We start from the raw sequence: 23,778 nt of genomic DNA, 5'->3' as shown, positions 1-23,778 counted from the left end.
AAAATATCAAGTCAGATTATAGACATTGCAACATGCCACTATCAAAAGGGAACTCTGACATAACCACATAAAAGCATCATGCCAATACTTCTACAGGAACTTGATGTATATTGGAATTGGACAGAAATTAAGTGTTCCATATTATGAATTCTCTTTTTCTTTTTTTTATGGCCACACCTGCAGCATGTGGAAGTTCCCAGGCTAAGGGTCAGATCTGAGGTGCAGCTGCTGGCCTACACCAAAGCCAACAGCAGATCCACGTGGCCTCTGTGACCTACAACACAGCTCAAGGAAACACCAGATCCTTAACCCACTGAGAGAGGCCAGGGATTGAACCTGCGTCCTCACAGAGACTACTTCGGGTTCTTCAAGGGCTGAGTCACAATGGGAACTCCCATATTATGAATTTTAAATTCAATTACTTAAACCAAAAATAGTAATAACAAAGACATTCTTTGGTAGTGGTATTTTTTTAAAGATATGTTTATCACAGCTGGTCCTTCCACATGAATTTATTAATGTAATCTACACTTGCATCCAGAGAATGCTACTATTGAGGACAATTAACAATACAGTTCAGGGAGTTCCCATTGTGGCTCAATGGATTACAAACCCGAATAGTATCTATGAGGATGTGGGTTCCATCCCCGGCCTTGCTCAGTGGATTGAGGATCTGGCGTTGCTGTGAGCTGTGGTGTAGGTCACAGACGTGGCTCGGATCCCGAGTTACCATGGCTGTGGTGCAGGCTGGCAGCTGCAGCTCCAATTTGACCCCTAGCCTGGGAAGCTCCATATGCTGCAGGTGTGGCCCCCCCACCCCCCCCCAAAAAAAAAGAAAGAAAGAAAAAACAAAACAAAACAAAACACAATACAGTTCAGAGTAGGAGTATGCTCTTAACAGCATTCATAAAAATTCAAAGTCTTTGATCCCAAAGTCCATATTCAATATAAATCTATACTTAAAAAAAAAACTATAAATGTGTGTGTATGGGGTGTGTACACTTTGGAAAAAAACTAGAAACATATATTAAAATGTGACCTGTAGTTCTTTTGGTAGTAGAGTAGTGTGAAAAATAATCTGTGTTTTACAATGTGAATTTTTTTTTTTGCTTTTTAGGTCCACACCCCCAGCATATAGAGGTTCCCAGGCTAGGGGTCAAATCGGAGCTATGTCTGTTAGGCTACACCTACAGCCACAGCAATGCAGGATTTGAGCCGCGTCTGCGACCTACACCACAGCTCACAGCAATGCCAGATCCTTAACCCACTGAGCAAGGCCAGACATCGAATCCACAACCTCATGGCTCCCAGTCAGATTCATATCTGCTGTGCCACAATGGCAACTCCTATACTTCAATTTTGAAAAATAATGAAAAAATAAAAATAGTAGTTCCCATTGTGGCTCAGCAATAACAAACCTGACTGGTATTCATGACAATGTGGGTTTGATCACTGGCCTCACTCAGTGGGTCAAGTATCTGGTACTGCCCTGAGCTATAGTGTAGATCACAGATGAGACTCAGATCCCATGTTGCTGTGGCTGTGGCTTAGGCCAGCAGCTACAGCTCCAATTCAACCCCTAGCCTGGGAACTTCATATGCTGTACGTGTGGCCCTAAAAAGCAAAGGATAAAATGAAATAAAGTATAAAGTATCTACAGTTTTTATGAATTTAGAGGTTCAAATGGTACTAAGAATGATGCTTGTCTTTCACCACAATAGCAGGTTCAATTTTTTTTTTTTTTTTAAAGGGCTGCACTTGCAGCATATGGAAACTCCAGGGATAGGGGTTGAATTGGAGCTGTAGCTGCCAGACTACACTACAGCCACAGCAACTCCAGATCCAAGCCATGTCTGCAACCTACACCACAGCTCACAGCAATGCTGGATCCTTAATCCACCGAGCAAGGCTAGGGATCAAACTTGAATCCTCATGGATACTAGTTGGGTTCACTACTGCTGAGCCACAACAGAAACTCCAATCCTATAGATTTTTAACGTAAAGCTAAGGAAATTAGCACTTAGATCTGTGTGATTCATTCTCTCTTAATTGCTGTATTTTACTGCCATCTATTTTCTAAACACATGAATGACATTAGGAAAAACATTTCCTAGGTCTTAGGCAACTTCAATTAATCCCCCAGGCATACTGTAAACGTTTACTGTTTTGGACCAAATGGAAAAAGGCAAGGAGAAATTGTGAATTTAGTTAGTATACATAAATTCAGAAAACCTAAAAAGACCAGGAAGAAATTTAGAAGTAAGATATATGAGATAAAATCTACAATTAGCATATATATATTTTTTTTATCTTTTTTTTGGCTTTTTAAGGCTGCACCCACGGCATATGGTGGTTCCCAGGCTAGGGGTCCAATTCCAGCTGCAGCTGCTGGCCTACACCACAGCCACAGCAACTCCAGATCTGAGCTGGGTCTGTGACCTACACCACAGCTCACAGCAACACCAGATCCTTAACCCACTGAGCAAGGCCAGGGATCAAAACTGCAACCTCATGGTTCCTAGTTGGATTCATTTCCACTGCGCCATGATGGGAACTCCCTGAAAGTATATTTTTTTTAAATTGCAAAGTTTTTTTTTTTCCCCACTGCACCTGCAACATGTGAAAGCTCCTGGACCAGGGATTGAACCTGAGCCACAGCTGCAGCAATCCCAGATCCGTAACTGGCTGTGCCACAAGGGAACTTCTGAGAAATTACTAAATTTTTTCTTAAGAAGCTTAATCATTTTTTCAAAACTTCTATTTGCCCAATGGATTTACTAGTTTAATTATTTTAGGTAGTAGACCTCAAGCTAGCCACTACCCTGATCGTTAAAAATTCTCTATTGGCAGAGACCTAATCAACACAATCAAAGAATCCACATAATCTTAAATTTTAATACATACATCAAAGTGAGAGTATAATTAGAAAATAAAGGCAGGAAGGAAAGAATAGTAGTTAACATCAAAATTTACCAGGGCATGAATAATCTCATGTTTCACTGTGGACAGCATCCCAACAAACTCCTGAGGCTGGGTAGAGATCATATTTGGACACAGGTTAGCATATCCTGCTATTGGCCTGTTAAAATAGACATTGAATTTTTAAATATTATACAAGGACAATATGTATGATTATATTAACCTATACTTTTCTATCAAAAAGTGATAAAAGACAGAAAAATCTTTGCTAAATGTCAAATGTTATTTTGTCACATTTAACTTTCACTACCTTTTCTTTTTCTGGGGGGCGTCTTTTTTTTTTAGGGCCACTGTGGCATATGGAAGTGCCCAGGCTAGGGGTCCAATTGGAGCTATGGCTGCTGGCCTTCTTCGCAGCCATAACAACTTGGGATCCAAGCTGTGTCTACGACCTACACCACAGCTCACAGCAACGCCGGATTCTTAACCCACTGAGCGAGGCCAGAGATTGAACCCGCAACCTCATGGTTCCTAGTCGGATTCATTAACCACTGAGCCACGACAGGAACTCCTCATTTGCCTTATTTAGGTAAAAAACATACAGCTGTGCATTCTTCATGCCTGAACGCAAATACATTGTTTTTCTTTTTTGGTTGCCCTACGGCATATGGCGTTCCTGGGCCAGGGATCATATCCAATCTGCAGTTTCAACTTATGCTACAGCAAAGCTGGATCCTTTAACCCACTTTGCCAGGGCCAGAAATCAAGCTGCGTCCTGGTGCCACAGAGATGCCGCCAATCCCACTGCGCCACAGCAGGAACTCTGAATAAAAGAGACTTACACTTAGAAAAGTATGAATATAATTCACTCACCAAAACACCGCCATGGTGCCCTCTAAAATATAAAATGAATGTCCCTGTCAGGCTTAAACCCTGTCGGGGACTTCCTACAACATTGAGAATAAAACAGCCCTGCCTGTTTTTCCTTCCAATGTAGTTCTCATACTCAAACATGGTTTCCGCTGAAGGGGCCTCTAACAGCAACAAGTAGACACTGCTTTTTTCTAACATACGCTCTTTCTCCAGCTCTTTATTTGGCTAAAGCCTATCAATTTTCAGGTTATACGTAAAGTTTCACTTTTTCAAAGAGGTCTTCTTTGCCCATTGATGTAAATTATGTTTCCCACTTTCCTTCTCTTTTACGTTACAGTATCTTTTTTTCCCCTACAAAGTATTTATTCTATCCTGAAATCACATGTCTAGTTGTATCTGTATTTAACTAATATCTGCCTCCCTTTGTAATTTGTAAGTTCCATGAAGCAGGTACACTATGTTGTCTATTTTGTTCATCTGGTCTGCTGACAACATATTAGGCACTCATTTATGGAATGAATTAATGGATTACAGCAGTTTTTAAGGAAAGTTTCACTTCCACCAAAAAAAGTGAAAAATAGCAACTAAAGATATTGTTCTTTTTTCTAACATCAAATTCTCCTCAGAAGAAAGCCAAACCTTCCCCAGGTAGGAGAAGACATGTATGAGTTGCTCCAAATTAACTGATTAACATCTATCCTTTCAGATGGTCATTCATATTGAATGTGAACTGAGTGTTGAAGTGGTTTAAAGAAACACAAGAGCAGTGCAATGAACTGCAATGAACCTTTGGGCTATGGGATTCTCATCTGTGTGACAACTCTTATGCTGGATTCTCTTCCACAAAGACAATCAGATACTTTACTTTCTTTATTATCAGATACTGAAGAGAAATGAACTAATCTAGACTCATCTCAACATGGAATTTTTTTTTTTTTTTGGCTTTTTTTGCCATTTCTAGGGCCGCTCCCACAGCACATGGAGGTTCCCAGGCTAGGGGTTGAATCGGAGCTGTAGCCGCTGGTCTACACCGCAGTCACAGCAATGTGGGATCCAAGCCGCGTCTGCAACCTACAGCACAGCTCACGGCAACACTGGATCCTTAACCCACTGAGCAAGGCCAGGGATCAAACCCGAAACCTCATGGTTCCTAGTCGGATTCATTAACTACTGAGCCACGATGGGAACTCCATCAACATGGAATTTTATATCCCTCCCTTTACTTCCCAGGGAAACCATTCTGTTCCTAATACATAAAGTTCACTTATAACATGTCTTTTATTTTTTATAAAAAAAGCTCATTATAAAAAGGTACATATCCAAACAATATAAAAACGTATGAAGAAAAAAGTAAAAGTTCCCTATTTTACAACCTACCACAACTAAATTCCACCATTACAGGTAACTGCTATCAACATTGGGTGCTTTATTTTTGGGGTGATCAGCCATCCCAGTTTACCCAGGAATAAGGGGCTTCCCAGGATAAGGGACTTTTAGGGCTAAAACAAAGGTACTCCAGAGAAAACCAGAATAGCTGATAATCCTAATTATTTCTGACTTTTTCTTTAGCACATTCAAGTACATAACATTTTAAAACAATATCATACATATATTATGCACATCGTTCTGCAATGTTCTTTTGACACTCAACAGTATAATAAAAATGAGACTGTGTATGTACATGTGCACAATCCACATGGTTTAGGTCAAATTAAGATAAAGAACCATGATTTTGTAGCACTGCCATTAGAAGGTATATTTACCAAAGGCATTTTTAATAAGTATCTCATTTTTTCAAGTAACTTACTCACTTAGCACTTCAAATGCACTCTTTCCTTAATATCAAGACACTACTTATAAATTTAATGACATCTTCTCAGGAAAAAGGAAAATTAAATACATATATTCTTTTTACTAAAAAAACAGTACATATACATCTACAAAAACATAATACTTTCTCATTGAGCAATACAGTCAATATTTGACTCAAAGCATTTTCAACATTCAGAAGCTAAGGAATTCTGAGTTGACTTCATGGATCGACAATTACATAGCATCATGCTAACAGACTGCTCTTATAATCCATGATGCTGATTTTGACCTCATTACCACCTTCAGTATTGACAATATAATTCTGAAGCATATATCACTGTTTCCTTTGTGTTCTTAGTTTTACTAATAATTTCATGTTTTTCCTTAAATTAATTACATATTAATAGAAGTTAAACAGCTTTTTTTTTTTTTTTTGTCTTTTTGCTATTTCTTGGGCCGCTCCCGAGGCATATGGAGGTTCCCAGGCTAGGGGTCCAATCGGAGCTGTAGCCACTGGCCTACACCAGAGCCACAGCAACTCGGGATCCAAGCCGCGTCTGCAACCTACACCACAGCTCACGGCAACGCCGGATCGTTAACCCACTGAGCAAGGGCAGGGACCGAACCCGCAACCTCATGGTTCCTAGTCGGATTCGTTAACCACTGCACCATCACGGGAACTCCTAAACAGCTTTTTAAAGCCAACTAGTCTTTTTTTTTTTGTCTTTTTTTTGTTGTTGTTGTTGTTGTTGCTATTTCTTGGGCCGCTCCCGCAGCATATGGAGGTTCCCAGGCTAGGGTTGAATCGGAGCTGTAGCCACCGGCCTATGCCAGAGCCACAGCAACGCGGGATCCGAGCCGCGTCTGCAACCTACACCACAGCTCACGGCAACACCAGACCCTTAACCCACTGAGCAAGGGCAGGGATCGAACCCGCAACCTCATGGTTCCTAGTCGGATTCGTTAACCACTGCGCCAAGAGGGGAACTCCTAGTCTTTTTTTTTTTTTTAAGGGCTGCACCCATGACATATGGAGGTTCCCAAGCTAGGGGCTGAACTGGAGCTATAGCTGCCGGCCTACACCACAGCCACAGCAACTTGGGATCCAAGCCATGTATGTGACCTACACAATAGCTTACGGCAACACTGGATCCTTAACCCACTAAGCGAGGCCAGGGATCAAACCTGCAACCTCATGGTTCCTAGCTGGATTCATTTCTGCTGCACTACAACGGGAACTCCAAAGCCAGCTAGTCTTCTGAAAGATAGATGAATGTTCAGGAATTCAGCAATGGACCTTATATACACATGAATTGGTCACATTAACTCTCCTAGATTTGAGATTATCACATACAAACTATTCTGAGACATAGCAACTTCTACTGCCTTTATTGGATTTGTCTGGAGTGTGAGTGACCATCTTCTGTATATATAATGACTTTATGTCAAGGATGCTTCATTGAGAAAAAAACTTTTTGAAATATTTTGTAAATAAAAAAGAGAACTCTGGAGTTCTCTTGTGGCACAGTGGGTTAAAGATCTGGCATTGTCACTGAAGTGGCTGGGTCATTGCTGTGGCACAGGTTTGATTCCTGGCTCAAGAACTTTTGCATGCTGCAGGAACAGCCAAAAAAAAAAAGAACTCCACATTTTTAAGAGATAATCAAGCTAAGTGGAGGACATACTGAGTGATATGAACAGTTGTTTTTTAACATCTTACAGTTCAGCACAGTAATTCAAATCATTTCCTTAGTGAGGTATGCATCACTTCCAAAGAAAATTCTATTGACAGCAGACTTTTTATTTGGACTTGGTATACTTATATTACCATCTGCATAACAGTCCTATAACCTGATACCCCTACCACCCCCATCCAGGCAGTGTGCTGTTTCTTACTACTGGAGACCATATGACAAATGCAAACTTCCCCACTCTCAACACTTATAATAAGGCTCATTTTAAGAGTTCCTATATTAGATCTTGGGAAATAAATCTCAGGGGAAAGTTTACCTGTCCATTTTTGCTTCCTGCTGACAATAGGCTGCATAAGAGATGATGTTTTCATGGCTGCACCTCTCCGTGGCCAGAGCACCAACATAAAGAACAAAGTCTGCATCCCGGACGCCCTCTTGGTCTGGCACACCCACTGCTCCACAGGGCCACTTTCCCCCACAGCAGACTCTGCATTGCTACGTCCATAGGGGACAACAACAGAAAATCAGACCAGAGATAAGGTTAGCTATAGGAACTGTCAATTTAGAGTGAATCCAGATTCTAAGTATGTATGATTTAATCTTTATTTATTATCCTTCAACTTTTATCAAAATCCATACCTCTCTCTCTACTCAGCTCCTATCTCTAAATTTATTTCATGAAAATTTCTACTTTACATACAATGAAAATTTCTACTTTATATACAATCTTAATTAAAACAAACAATTGCTATTTATAAAGGGCATCTAACCAGGATGCAAAAAACAAGACACCGAAACAGAAAAGATTTTCTTAAACCCTAAACTAGGTGAAAATTACAAGGGACTTCCTTGTACACAATTTCTTTTTGCACCTTCCTGTGAATCTATAGTTATTTCAAAATTAATAAATACAAACTTTTGTATTTTTTTGGCCACCCTGCAGCATGTGGAGTTCCCCGGCCAGGAATCGGATCTGAGCCACAGCTTTGACCTATGCCTTGGCGACAACGTAGGATCCTTAACCCAATGTATCAGGCCAGGGATCAAACCTGCATCCTAAAGCTGCAGAAATGCAACCGATCCCTCTGCACTACAGTGGGAACTTCAACATAAACTTTTTATTTAATGGAAATATATTTCTATTATAAAGTAATTATAAAGTAATTCATTGATCTTATTAAAAATTCAGGTAACACAAAAGTATATAAGGTAAAAAATTAAAGTTATCTTGTCATATTACCCTCATTTCTAATTTCCTAAGCAAGCTTTGCTGTTTTTTTCATAGCCATACTCAAGGCACACGTAAGTTCCTAGGCCAGGGATTGAATCCAAATGACAGCTGACCTATGACCTACGTAGCAACTGCGGCAACTCTGGATCCTTGAACTCACTGCACGGGGCCGGGGACAGGACCTGTGCCACCTCCACAGTGACTGGAGCCAGTACAATAGTATTCTTTCGTTTTTCTTTTCTTTTTTTTTTTCTGTAGGGCCACACCTGTGGCACCAGGCTAGGAGTTGAACTGGAACTGCAGCTGCCGGCTTATGCCACAGCAAAGAAAGATCGGAGCTACATCTGTAACCTACAGTGCAACTTGCAACAATGCCAGATCCTTAGCACACTGAGGCAGGTCAAGGATCAAACCTGAATCCTAATGGTTATCAGTCAGGTTAATAACCCACTGATCCACAATGGGAATTCCTGCAGTCGGATTATTAGTCCACTGTCACTATGATGGAAACTCCCCAAGTTTGGCCCTTTTAACATCAGCTTTTTAGAGAACTTCTATCAAAGCTCTAAGCAATCATAATCTTCAAATTATAAATAGATGGAGTTCCACTGTAAATCAACTATAATAAAAAAATTAAAAGAAAAGAAAAGAATGCAAAAAAAAAAAGGAGTTCCTGTTGAGGCTCAGTAGTAAGAAACCCAACTAGTGTCCATAAGGATGCGGGTTTGATCCCTGGCCTTGTTCAGTGGGTTAAGGATCTGGCTTTGCCGTGAACTGTGGTGTAAGTCACAGACACGGCTAGAATCCTGTGTTGCTGTGGCTGTGGTAAAGGCCTGCAGCTGCAGCTCCAATTCAACCCTTCACCTGGGAACTTCCATATGCCACACATGCAGCCCTAAAAAGACCAAAAAAAAAATCATACTTTACAAAATATACGTAAAACAAATTAGTTTTCTAATTTATACATTTAATTTTTTTCTTTTTTCTGATACAAGTAATATATGTCTAATATGAAAAGTCAGAAAACTACAAAATATATAACTTACCAAAGAAAAGTCCTCAACAATTCAACTTTTAAAGAAAACCATTAAAATTTTAGTATATCTCCAGATTTTTTTTTTTTTTACTTTTGAGGGCCACACTCTCGGTATATGCAAATTTCCAGGCTAAGGGCAGAATCAGAGCTATAGATGCTGGCCTACACCACAGCCACAGCAACACAAGATCCAAGCTACATCTTCCACCTATACCACAGCTCATAGTACCACTGGATCCTTAACCCACTAAGTGAGGCCAGGGATCAAACCCGCATCTTCATGGATCCTAGTCAGGTTTGTTACTGCTGAGGCATAACTGGAACTCTTTTATGTGTGTATATACTTTTTATTTCTGTTTTTATTTCAGCTTTATGGAAACCTAAATAATTGATGATAATTTTTAAATAATACGGGCTAACTACATATACTGACTTACCACTTTTTTCTTCATTTAAGAGCTTAAATATCTTTCCAAATCAACATAGAGAGATCTACTTCATTCTTTAACAGGTACATAGTGTTCCATTATATGGTTATATCATAGTTCAACTAATATTTATAGGCATGTTTATGGTTTTGCAAAGAATATCTTTGAACATATGTTACATAAGGCGGAATATGTTTCAACACTGTGTTGAAGTACACTTTTTTTTTCCCTGCTTTTTAGGGTCACATCCTCAGCATATGGAGGTTCCCAGGCCAGGGGTTGAATTGGAACTGCAGCTGCCAGCCTACACCGCAGCCACAGCAATGCAGGATCTGAGCTGCACCTGCGACCTGCACCACAGCTCACGGCAACACCAGATCCTTTACCCACTGAGCGAGGCCAGGGATGGAACCTGAAACCTCATGGTTCCTTGTCGGATTTGTTTCTGCTGCACCACAACAGGAACTCCCTGAAGCACACATTTTTTAAAAAAATTTAAAAGATAAAATTCCCCTTAAAAATACTGAGATACATACCTGCTAAAAGAAATGATTCAAACTGATAAAAGAAAAAAAGAAGGAAAAAACCATTAAATTCATTTGAAAACCAACAAAAGAATAAAGTCAGCATACCTAACTGTGATTACCTTTGGTAGAAGAATGAAGCTTTTGAACTTAGTCTGTAAAAACTTCTTGTTGACAATCACAGATTCAAAATCTGTCCTAGGTTTACCATGAGGTTGCTGGTTCAATCCCTGTCCTTGCTCAGTGGGTTACAGATCTGGCGTTGCCATGAGCTGTGGTGTAGGTCGCAGACGCAGCTTGGATCTGGTGTTGCTGTGGCTCTGGCGTAGGCTGGCGGTTGTAACTCCGATTAGACCCCTAGCCTGGGAACCTCCATATGCCGCAGGTGCAGCCCTAAAAAAAAAAAAAAAAAAAAAAAAAGCAAAATCTGTCCTAGGTTTATCCCAAAGAATAAAAACATTGCTAAGAGTAGGATGCATTACCTGGAGGTGCTCCTCAGGCACTATAACTGGGCCACATTTTGTATGCTCTGCACACTCCTCAGTACAGCATCTATGGTGATCATTTTCCTTCCGCAGGTATTGGTACTGGTTTGTTGCACATTGTCTTCAGTTCAATTATATATCAAAGTTTAATTACAAAACAAACGAAAAAAGGATTAGTTCACAGCAGTTAAAACATTGTAAGAAACTAGTAGCTGCTATATTTAGTGTATTAATAATGGCTACTCTTTTAACTAGAAAAATAGACTAAGGATTTTAATTCCATGGGAAATCCTCCTGATATGAGCTTTCAAACACCCAGCTACTGGAGTATCCAACCTGCACACATGAAGGAGGGAGGAAGGGAATATGCGAAAGGGGAACAACTACATGTGAGCAAAAGATCCAGTGGGTCATCTCATAATGGAAAATCTGGGGAGAATGATTATCCAACCAATGCTCTTTTATTCTTTTCAAATACCTTGAAGTTTGTTCTCTAAGAACAAGCATAATAAAATATTCCAGTATAAATGTCCTAAGTTGCCACACTGACAGAATGGGGAGGGCAGAGTACTAATCAACTGAGAAAATGACCTGTGTGTCACGTGACATACCTGCTAAGTAAGATAGTGCCCGCGGGTCTGCGCACCTGAAAAGTCTTCTCTAAATAAGAAACAGCTTGTGGGAAAAGTTTGTTCTACATTAAAGTCGGAAAAAAAAAAAAAAAGTCAGAATTATAGCCAAAAGATAAGCTAGATTTAAAACAACCACAGGATATTAACAACTAAGGAGAAAGAAGGTAAAAGCCTTATAATTCTAGAATACAGATACTAGTTAGCAAAGGTTATATGGCTAGGAGTAGGGGAAAGAGTGAGTCTAGAAGGAAAGGAATTTCCTCATTTTTCAGTTTAGTCTGGGGGAAAAAACACCAAAAAGTTCCTTCCCTACCCCATTTAAATACAATATTATAAAACATAAATTGCAACTATTACTATAACTTACTTTGAGACTGATTCAGATGATTGCAACATTGAGGTAGTTTATATTAAGAAAATCTTTTTTTTTTTTTTTTTTGCTTTTTAGGGCCACACCTGCGGCATACAGAAGTTTCCAGGCTAGGGGTCGAATCGGAATTACAGCTGTCAGCCTACACCACAGCCACAGCAACGTGGGATCTGAGCTCCATCTGTGGCCTAAACCACAGCTCATGGCAATGCCGGATCCTTAACCCACTGAGCAAGGCCAGGGATCAAACCTGCAACCTCATGGTTCCCAGGTGGATTTGTTTCCACTGTGCCACAATGGGAACTCCAAAGAAAATCTTATGTTTAGGAGTTCCTGTCCTGGCCCAGCAGAATTGAATCTGACCAGAAACCATGAGGATATAGGTTCATTTCCTGGCCTAGCTCAGTGCGTTAAGGATCTGGCATTGCTGTGAGCTGTGGTGTAGCTTGCAGATGCAGCTTGGATCCCAAGTTGCTGTGGCTGTGGTGCAGGCCAGAGGTTACAGTTCCAATTTGATCCCTAGCCTGGGAATCTCCATATACCATGGGTGTGGCCCTAAAAAGACCAAAAAGAAAAAAAGAAAAGAAAATCCTGTTTACAAGATCTACTTTAACCTCACCAATTTCTGTGGCCCATAATGAATTGGCTTAAAGTGTGTGTATGCCTCCATAACAGTTAAAAAACTGATGAGGCTAGCACCTCTAAATAACTTTGGCACATTATGCTATCATCAATCTTCAGGAGAATAAGCATTTCCACCAAGAGAATGGTATCCTCAATGTATCTTAAAAATCTTTTTCATCCTATCCTCAGGATGTTCTGCCTCCCCTGAACTTAAGAGAATGAGTGAAAAAATGAGAAGAATGATTTAATATCAAATTATAAAATGAGGGGAGTTCCCTAGTGGCCTGGGGTTAAAAGGATGCAGCTTTGTCATTGCTGTGGCTTGGGTCACTGATGTGGCGCTAGTTTAACCCCTGGCCCAGGAACTTCTGCATGTGTGTCAGGGAAAAAAAAAAGAAGACTAACAATATCAAATATGAACAAAGTTTTGGTGAGTGCATCACAAAGACATATTTGGTAAAAGTGATAAATTCATTCACTACCAACATCTTTTATTCAGTCATTTACAAAACAATCATGTATATACTTTTCATTACCAAAGTAAAATGTACATACAATAAAATACACCCATTTTAAGTGTCCAATTCAGGCCATAAGTGCTTATTACATACCTTTACAAGGTATCTTTTCTCGGGAAGCAACCTGAAAATGAAGACATAAAACATAAAAATTCCCATGCTGAGGGCAGAGCACTGTCTATACATCTGGCAAGAGTTCCAAGGAATACTTTGTGGACGTAGGCAATATCAGTCCCCTCAAATCTTAATTTACCTCAATGAGCATTTACGAGTTTATTCTGTGCCAAAACATAACACCAGGCATGATCACATACTATCTCATTCCATTTGGGAAGTTAAAAGTAGGTAAAGACATCAACTACTAATAGCTCTTCGTAAACTACTACCAATTCATACTTTATCTGTTTTCTGGACCCCTCTTACCCTCAATTAAAAATCAGACTATATCATGTCTCTGGTTAATAATTGTGTATATATTATTATTGTATATATTAGGACTTCTTCCTATTTTTCTTCCAGGTACTTATTGTGGGAGTGCCTTCCAAGTCTGCTATAGACCACATCCAAGTAGATATATACCAGTTCTGTTTAAATTATTCAGATGTATAGGTTTAAATTATATCCCATGGCCCCCATCTTTCCAAACTAAAAAGCCAATTTAGCTGAACTCCATTTTAAGGGTACATTAGCACCAGTTCCAACCGTGGAACTCCAGGTAACAGATGAAAATACCTTCAATCATTTGATTCTTAATAAAAACAATGACAAGGAGTTCCCGTTGTGGCTCAGCAGTTAGCAAACCCAACAAGCATCCATGAGGACGCGGGTTCGATCCCTGGCTCTGGCATAGGCCAATAGCTACAGTTCCAATTGGACTCCTAGCCTGGAAACCTCCATATGCCACAGGTGAGGCCCTAAAAAGACAAAAAGACCAAAAAAAAAAAAAAAAGATGACAAAATAATGGTACACTTACTCTTCAATACTTTTATCGTAGACAGTCTTGATTCTTAAATGTTCATTAACATCTCTCCTTACAATATGATTTGCCTTAAGATGGACCTTATTTATGACCTGAAAAAAAAGGAATAGATTGACTAATGATGTCACAACTTGAAATTAATAAACTAAATTTAAATTTCTTTTATTTTTTCTTTTTAGGACCACACCTGCAGGATATGGATGTTTCCAGGCTAGGGGTCTAATTTGAGATGCAGCTGCCGGCTTAAGCCACAGCCACAGCAATGCCAGATCCTAGCTGCATCTGTGACCTACACCGCAGCTTGCAGCAACACTGGATCCTTAACCCACTGAGTGAAGCCAGAGATCAAACCCGCATTTTCACTGATACTAGTCAGATTCTTAACCCACTGAGCTGCAATGGGAAATCCTAATAAACTGAATTTCAAGTGTAGTACCCAGAAAAAAATAAAAAGAGCTAAATAAATCAAGAGGTAGTTCATTCTTGAAGATAGGAAGACTCAATATTGTCAGAACATCAGTTCTTCCCAACTTAATCTATAGATTCAATGCAGTCCAAATCAAAATCTCAGCAAGTTGTACTGTGAATATCAATAAACTAATTCTGAAGTTTATATTGAGGGCAAAAGACCCAGAATAGTCAATAAAATGTTGAAGGCAAAAACAAAGTTGAAGGACTGACACTACCTGACTTTAAGATTAATTATAAAGTTATAGTATCAAGACAGTGTGATACTGGCAAAAGGAGAAACAAATAGATCAGTGGAACAGAATAGAGAGCCCAGAAACAGACCCACATAAATACAGTCAACTGATCAGTATAAAAGGCAATAAAATAGTGCAAAGATAGTCTTTTCAACAAATAGTACTGGAACAACTGGATATGCAAATGGAAAAAAAATGAATCTAGAGACAGACCTTACATCTTTCAGAAAAATTAACTCAAAATGGAATATAGACCTAAATGTAAGAGAAAACCAAAAAACTCTTAGAACATAGAAGAAAAAATAGATGTCCTTAGATATAGAAATGACTTTTTAGATACAATACTAAAAGCATGATTCATGAATTAGTAATTTCAACTTTATTAAAATTAAAAACTTCCAGAGTTCCCACTGTGGTACAGTGGGTTAAGAATCTGACCGCAATGGCTTGTGTTGCTGTGCAGGCATGCATTTGATACACTATCCAACACTGGAGTTCTCATCGTGGCTCAAGGGAAACGAATCTGACTAGCATCCATGATGACACAGGTTCGATCCCTGGCCTCGCTCAGTGGGTTAAGGATCCAGCGTTGCTGCAAGCTGTGGCATAGGCCAGTGGCTGCAGCTCTCATTTGAACCCTAGCCTGGGAATCTCCATATGCCGTAGGTGCGGCCCTAAAAAATAAAAAAAATAAAGGATCCCACACTGCTGCAGCTGTAACGTAGTTTGCAGCTGTGGCTTGGATTTAATCCCTGGCTGGGGAGCTTCCATACTTCCATATGCTCCAGGTGTGGCCATAACAAAATAGAGCACAGAGGATTTTGAGGGCAGTGAAACTAGCCCATATACACTGTAATAATGGCTACATGCCATTCATTATACCTTTGTCCAAACCCATAGAATGTGCAGTACCAAGAGTAAACCCTAATGTAAACTATGGACTTTGGGTGATTATGAAGCTTCAGCAACTGTAACAAAAGTACCACTCTGATTGGGAATGTTGATAATGGGGGAGTCTATGCATGTGAGGAATAACAGGGTATCAAGGAAGTCTCTCTACCTTCTTCACGAAGATTCGATCCCTGGCCCGGGAAGTGCCATGTGCTGTGAGTACAGACCAAAAAAAAAAAAAAAAAATTTAATAAAAATATGAAGATCAGGTTCCATTTCTTCTTATTTTGGCAGTAATAAAAGAGAGTGAGGAGTTCCCTAATGGCCTAACAGTTAATGATTCAGAGATTAGGTGTTGTCACTACTATGCCTTGGGTTCAACCTAGCCTGGGACTTCCACATGTCAAAGCGTAGTCAAAAGGAGTTCCCATCCTGGCTCAGCAGTAACAAACCCGACTAGTATTGATGAGGACACAGTTTGATCCCTGGCCTTGCTCAGTGGGTTAAGGATCCTGCATTGTTGTGGCTGTGGCATAGGCCATGAACTATGGTGTGGTACGCAGACACAGCTCATATCCCAAGTTGCTGTGACTGGGGAGTTCCCACCGTGACTCAGTGGTTAACAAATCCAACCAGGAACCAAGCTGCTGTGGCTGTACTGCTGCCCGGCAGCTGTAGCTCCAATTCAACACCTTGCCTGGGAACTTCCGTGTGCTACAGGTGTGGCCCTAAAAAGCAAGCAAGCAAGCAAATGAATGAATGAATAAATAAATAAATAAATAAGTATATCCAAAAAAAGGAGAGAATTAAAAAATAAAATTAAAAACATAAAAATATGGGAGTCCCTGTTGTTTCAGCAGGTTAAGAATCCGACTAGTATCCGTAAGGATACAGGTTCCATTCCTGGCCTCACCCAGTGGGTTAAGGATCTGATGTTGCTGTGGCTGTGGTGGAGGCTGGCAACTGCAACTCTGATTCAACCCCAAAACTAAGGACTTTCATATGCTGCCCGTGAGGCCCTGAAAAGAAAAAAAAAAAAAAAAATGAAGATCAGAAGACAATGGAACTTTAATTAAAATGCTAAAAGAAAGATGTTCAACACTAAAGTCTATCTCCAATGAAACTAATTACCCTTCAAAAATGAAGAGAAAATAAAGATATTTCAGATAAACAAAAATTGAGAGAATTTATCACCAGCAGACTTCCACTACAAGAAACACTAAGTTCTTCAGGCTAATGCAGTGACACTAGATGGTAACTTGGATCTTGTCTTAATTTAGGCTGCTATAACAGAAAACCATGAACTGGGTGGCTTATAAACAACAGAAATTTATTTCTTATAGTTCTGGAGGCTGGCAAGTCCAAGACCAAGGCATCAGAAGACTTGATGTCTGGAGAGGGTCCACTTCCTGTTTCTTTTTTTTTTTTGTCTTTTTGCTATTTCTTTGGGCCGCTCCCACGGCATATGGAGGTTCCCAGGCTAGGGGTCCAATCGCAGCTGTAGCCGTTGGCCTACGCCAGAGCCACAGCAACGCGGGATCCGAGCCGCGTCTGCAACCTACACCACAGCTCATGACAACGCCGGATTGTTAACCCACTGAGCAAGGGCAGGGACCGAACCCGCAACCTCATGGTTCCTAGTCGGATTCGTTAACCACTGCACCACCACGGGAACTCCACTTCCTGTTTCTTAAGGCCCTATTCTCATTGTCTTCTCTGGCAGAAGGGGCAAGGTGCTATTTCATAATGGTATTAATCTCATTCATAAGGGCTCGGCCCTCATGACCTAATCATCCCCAAAGACTGACCCTCTAACCATTATATTAAGAGCAAGGATTTAACACATGCATTGGGGTGGGGGGACACAAACATGCAGTCTATACTGGATCTTTAGGAAGGAATGGGAACAAAAGGAAATGATTTGTAAGTAATATAAAAGTCTATTTTGGGGAGTTCCCTTCATGGCTCAGTGGTTAATGAACCCAACTAGGATCCATGAGGATGCGGGTTCGATCCCTGGCCTCATTCAGTGGCTTAAGGATCTGGTGTTGGCATGAGCTGTGGTGTAAGTCACAGACATGGCTCGGATCCCGCAATACTGTGGCTGTGGTGTAGATGGATGGTTACAGCTCCCATGTTCAACCCCTAGCCTGGGAACCTCCATATGTGGCGGGTATAGCCCTAAAATAGCAATAAATAAATAAATAAATAAATAAATAATTTTAAAAGTCTATTGTGAACACTTGTGATGGAACATGATAGAAGATATTGTGAGAAAAAGAATATATACATATACATGTATCACTGGGTCACTTCGCTGTACAGTAGAAATTGACAGAACACTAAATCAACTATAAAGGAAAAAATAAAAATTAAAAAAAAATTAGCTGAAAAAAATTTTTTTTGTCCAAAAAATAGCTAACATAGCAGGTCTAAGATACTATCTTTAGAAAGGCCTGCTTACAAGTTTGACTATTCTCTGGTCTGAGAATCTGAATGGTAAAGTTTCCTACACTGATGTAAAACTTCGTTAAGTGATAAGGAAGTCTCATTGTGCCAAACTGTTACTAGAAATTATGTTGAACTTTTTTTTTACTTCTCAGAGTCAGGAATTTTAGTGACTGAAATTGTGCCAACATGACCAATTTCCAATAAAAACTCTGGACTCCTGGATTCAGATGAGCTTCCCTTGCAGACAACATTTTTGTGCCTGTTGTTACAAGTTACTGCTGAAGTGCTATGTGACTCCACTAGGAGAGGACTCTTGGAAATGTTGACGAAAATTCAATCAACAAACAAATAAAGAAGAAATGAGCGAATTTTATTTGAACCAAACTGAGGACTACAACCTGGGGACTGACTCTTAGGAAGCTCTGAAAACTATTCTACAGAAGTCAAAGGCACAGTAACATATAGAGACCGAACTTGCGTCTTCATGAATACTAGTCAGATTTGTTTCTGCTGAGCTATGATGGGAACTCCAAGACATTAGCCATTTAAAACTAAAATTAGTTTTTGCTTTGGTGGGACATATACTAAAATTGGAAGGATACGGAAAGATAGCATGGCCCCTGGGAAGCATTCCATATTTTTTACCTTATAAATGGTAGATTTTAGACCATGTAAATTGTACCTCAATAAAGCTGTTAAAATGTCACCAAATATAAAACTAAAATTATAAAACTGCAATTATGAGATTTATAATATACACAGAGGTATTATATATTACAATAATAGCAAAAGGACCAGAATATAAGTGAAACTAAACTTTGAAAAGTTCCTATATTTACCATGAATACAAACAAAAATTACTGAAATCAACAGTTGGCTATTTAAAATGACTAATAAGGGAGTTCCCATTGTGGCTCAGCAGAAACGATTCTGAATAATATCCATGAGGATGCGGGTTCTATCCCTGGCCTCACTCAGTGGATTGTGGATCCGGCACTGCTATGAACTGTTCTGTAGGTCGCAGACGTGGTTCAGATCCCACAGTGTTGCTGTGGCTGTGATGTAGGCCTGCAGCTGTAGCTCCAATTCAACCCCTAGCCTGGGAACTTCCATATGCCATGGGTGAAGCCCTAAAAAGTAAAAAAAGAAAAATTTTTTAATAAAATGATTAATAAAATTAATAAGCCTCTGGAGTTCCCACCATGACGCAGTGGAAATAAATCCGAATAGGAACCATGAGGTTGCGGGTTTGATCCCTGGCCTTGCTCAGTGGGTTAAGGATCCGGCATTGCCATGAGCTGTGCTGTAGATCACAGACGGGGCTCGGATCCTGTGTTGCTGTGGCTGTGGTGTAGGCCAGCAGCTGTATCTCCGATTAGACCCCTAGCCTGGGAACCTCCATATGCAGCAGGTGAGGACCTAAAAAACAAACAAACAATCAATCAAACAAACAAAATCATTTGTCTATTAGAAAATTGATTTCAGAAGTGTACTAAACATGAGTTCCTGTTGTGGCTCAGTGGAAATGAATCTGACTAGTACCCCTGAGGATGCAGGTTCGATTCCTGGCCTTGCTCAGTGGGTAAAGGATGTGGTGTTGCTGTGAGCTGTGGTATAGGTCACAGACATGGCTGGGATCTGGCGTCACTGTGGCTGTAGCGTAAGCCGGCGGCTATAGCTCTGATTAGACCCCTAGCCTGGGAACCTCTATATGCCATTGGTGTGGCCCTAAAAAGACCAAAATAAAAAGAAGTATATTAAACAGATAATATATCATGATCAAGTAGGGATGATTCCAAAAATGCAAGGTTTCACTACTGGAAAATTCAATGTCATCTACCACATAACACTAAATATTATATAATTCCATTTATATAAGCTAGGTTCTAGAACAGGCAAAACTAATTTAATGTAAAATCTAAATTTAGGAGTTCTCTTTGTGGTGCAGTAGGTTAAAGGATCCGATGTTACTGCAACTGCCTGGATCACTGCTGTCATGAGGGTTTGATCCCTGGCTTGGGGAAATCTGCACATCCTGCAGGTGCGGACAATAAATAAACTAATAAATTCATTAAATAAAATCTAAATCTAAAATAAAACATTAGAGAAATAGTTGCCTGGAGTGGATGGGAAAGACTAACTGGCACAGGACAGGAGGGAACTTTCTGGAGACTTGAAACTGTTCTATATTGTGACAGGGTCCTGGGTCTTACATCAATGTACATGACTACATTTGCTACATTTCAATATAAACAAAACTTACCAAAAAAAAAAAAAAAAAAAAAAACCCGGGAGTTCCTGTCGTGGCGCAGTGGTTAACGAATCCGACTAGGAACCATGAGGTTGCGGGTTCGGTCCCTGCCCTTGCTCAGTGGGTTAACGATCCAGCGTTGCTGTGAGCTGTGGTGTAGGTTGCAGACGCGGCTCGGATCCTGCGTTGCTGTGGCTCTGGCGTAGGCCGGTGGCTACGGCTCCAATTAGACCCCTAGCCTGGGAACCTCCATATGCCGTGGGAGCGGCCCAAAGAAATAGCAAACAGACCAAAAAAAAAAAAAAAACCTTTAAAAGTAACAATAACAGAAGGAGGATGGGGAATGGGTAGAAGTACATGAAACAAATGAGAGAATACCCCTAAAGTGTTGAAGCTAGGTGAAGGGATATGGGAGTTAATTACACTATTCTGGTTTTGGCTTTCTTATAATTTACATAATAAAAAACAAAAACAAAACAGTCTTTAGTTGAGAACAAGTTATATAAGTCAAATGTTTTGCAGTTCTCCACCACTACAATAAAAAGGTACAGAAATTTCCTGTAGCATTTAACACAGGTGCAGTCACCAGGATGTGTGCAAGGAATATTACTTGTCTATATTTTGTGTCTAGGTTAAAGCAAAAAGAATGGTTAGAAGGATTTGCTATTACATACTCTATGAAGAACTAGGAAAATTTATGAAGGATGAGAACTCTCAAGAAGAACTTAATAGCTTGCTTTTAATATCTGAAGCACCATCACTATTTAGTTTGTTCATCTGAGAGCCATAAATAAAAATAGCGGGTAGAAGTTTCAGGAAGAGTTTTCAACTCTATAAAAAAACAATGATCTCTCCAAAGAGCAAAGAGACTGTCTGTGGAGATGTTCAAATATAAGTAGGAGATTTGTACACTGGCAACAACCAGAAGAAGAAAATAGCTCTGAAGCTTCCTTCCAGCACAAAGATTTTGCAGTTCTTTGAACTATTTTCTCTCATTTTAATTTAAATTCAAAAAGGGGTGTGCAGGACTTCGCGGAAATATTTTTTAAAAGAATTGACCAGGTGGGTGTAGGAAATGGAATGTTGTTTAACGGTATAAACTTGCAGCTAGTAAATAAATAAGTCCTGGAGATCTAATGCATAATACAGCAATTATAGACAACAATACTGTATTATAAACTTAAAAGTTGCTAACAGACTAAAAAATAAAATCACTCAGCCAAAATGCAGTGTCATGATAAAAGCTGTAATACAGCCACGAATCTCAAGTTTAGTATTCTGGCACATATGGTTATCAACAGCATGCACAGAAGTTCTTGGAAATGAACAAAAATGAGCTGTTTTAGATTTCTGGGCTAAACTGAAAATTTCTAATTTATTTTGATAAAAGTAGTAAGACAAATTATAAAATCAATCACAACATGCAGCCCTGCCCCAGGCACTGTGTCTCCTTTCCTCAAAGAATACTGATTATTATGGGCTCTCTGAGCTAAGTAGTGTGTTGGGATCAAAGTATAAGACACAAACCTTACCCCAAGGAACATTACAATTTAACTACAAAGGCAAGACAAGCCCGAAAAATTAAGCCTGTCACCACATAGCGGTACTTGGTTAAGTGCCAAAAGAAAGTACAGATAAGACGTACTGTGAAATGGAAAAAACATTCTGCTGAGGTGGTTTCAGCAGGTTACAATAAGGTTAAGGAACTTAGAATGAAAGAATGTAGACAGGAAGAAAAATAGAATGGGAAGGAGGCGGCACTTCCAGGGCAGGAGAACAGCGCAAAGCAAGCGAAGCGATAAAGTAACTTGAAGAAAAACTTGAATTTTGTCTCCAGAGAATCCCCAATACCCCCTAACACCTTTGTCTAGCTCTTCTATCAATTATTCTCAAACCTTTTGGCTCAGTGGTTCCCCAAGGGAGGTCCTTTGTCAAGCAGCATCATTAACCGTCTAAAAACTTTACCTACAAATTCTGGGGCCTCATCCCAGATCTAGTGAGTCAAAAGTGGGTAGTGGGAGGGAGTGGAGAGGCAATTTGTGTTTTAACAAGTCCTTCAGGTGATTCTGATGCACGCTCAAGTTTGAAAACCACTGCTCTAGGACTACCTGATAAGCACAACCCTCCGCACGGGAAAGTGGTGATGTTCTGAGTCTTAAGTGAGCCAGCCACTCTGCTGTGCAGAAAGGGAGTTGATAGGTCCCGGCCCTCTATGAGTTCAGACTTTGGCCGAATCTCGCTTTTCCTCCAGTACACCTAGTTCCAATCACTATCCTCTATGCCACCGCCTCCCGTGTTACTTTACCCTCCCGTGGCCCGCTCCCGTCCCTCCGTCGCCCTACCTCGGAGTCAGAGGGGACGTGGTGCCGGCAGGGAGGAGAATTGCCCAAGTAGACAGGAATCGATGTGGCGCTTGCGCGGAGCCCGCCCAACAGGAGTAAAACGCCTCGGATCCACAAAGAACCGCTCCAGTGCCACTGACTCGGGCCCCGGCCTGGACCCCGGGAGCCCTCTCCTCTACCCAACTCGGCCGCCATCTTCAGGCCGAGCGTCGTTACCATGGAGTACGTGACGCCTCCGCGCCCAGCGCTAGCCCCGCCCCTTCCCCGTCTGGGCAGGTGGAGAGACTTGGCGGAGGGAAGATGCTTTTTGATTGGTTAGCGTCACCGGTAAGAAGTTGACCATGGAAGATGAGTTGCATCACGTCCATCGCATCTCATTCGCGTGAAGCCGGCCAATAAATACCATTTAGCGGCCCACGTGAGTTGAACTGTGGGAAGACTAGTGGATGCCGATAGTAATGGTATAGTAATATGTGGGTGTCCGTTTACTGAGGGCTTTCAGTTTTTAATTCAGTTATTCACTGAAAAGATAGGCACCCACTAGGTGCCAGGTACTTCTGACATATAAACAGGTGTAAAATCTTTTATGGTTTAGCTCTGTGTATAAAAGATAAATGGTATATAATTTTCTTTTTTATTGTATTGAGTCACCAATTTTAGACCCACTTTTTTTTTTTTTCTTTTATGGCCACACCTACAGCATATGTAAGTTCCTCAGGGACAGGGTTTGAATCCAGCTGCAGCTATGGCAGCCCTGAATGCTTTAACACACTGTGCCAGGCAAACGTCGAATCGCACTTCCACAGCTACCCCAGCCGCTGAAGTCGGATTCTTAACCCACTGAGCCACAGCGACAACTCCTAGACCCACTTATTAAGTAAAGTCATTTTCTGTAAAATCAAATGATGTGTTCTTTCCTATTCATCCCCATCCCTTAACTTCTATGAAAATAAGAATTGCACCTGCATTAACCCCAGGGACTAGGTAGGACCCTTGCCATTAAGGCAACTACC

The 23,778-nt window shown here is 40.4% G+C and overlaps 1 protein-coding gene across 1 annotated transcript in view; it reads right to left on the bottom strand.

Moving 5' to 3' along the window:
* The window catches only part of LMLN (leishmanolysin like peptidase), a 56,906-nt gene extending 33,530 nt beyond the window's left edge, over positions 1-23,376 (bottom strand). The window contains exons 1-7 of the mRNA XM_047790365.1: positions 22,766-23,376; positions 14,121-14,218; positions 13,240-13,270; positions 11,614-11,696; positions 11,000-11,123; positions 7,615-7,793; positions 2,974-3,079 (exon numbers count right to left, since the gene is read on the bottom strand). Of these exons, the coding sequence (XP_047646321.1) occupies positions 2,974-3,079; positions 7,615-7,793; positions 11,000-11,123; positions 11,614-11,696; positions 13,240-13,270; positions 14,121-14,218; positions 22,766-22,984 (840 nt within the window). The 5' untranslated portion in view covers positions 22,985-23,376. The remainder of the gene's footprint in view (positions 1-2,973; positions 3,080-7,614; positions 7,794-10,999; positions 11,124-11,613; positions 11,697-13,239; positions 13,271-14,120; positions 14,219-22,765) is intronic.
* Positions 23,377-23,778: the final 402 nt, after the last annotated feature.

Source organism: Phacochoerus africanus, chromosome 1 (assembly GCF_016906955.1).
Source record: "Phacochoerus africanus isolate WHEZ1 chromosome 1, ROS_Pafr_v1, whole genome shotgun sequence".
Lineage (NCBI taxonomy): Eukaryota > Metazoa > Chordata > Mammalia > Artiodactyla > Suidae > Phacochoerus > Phacochoerus africanus.
Note: the sequence above shows the minus strand (reverse complement) of the source record. Positions and strands in the feature narration are given on the sequence as shown.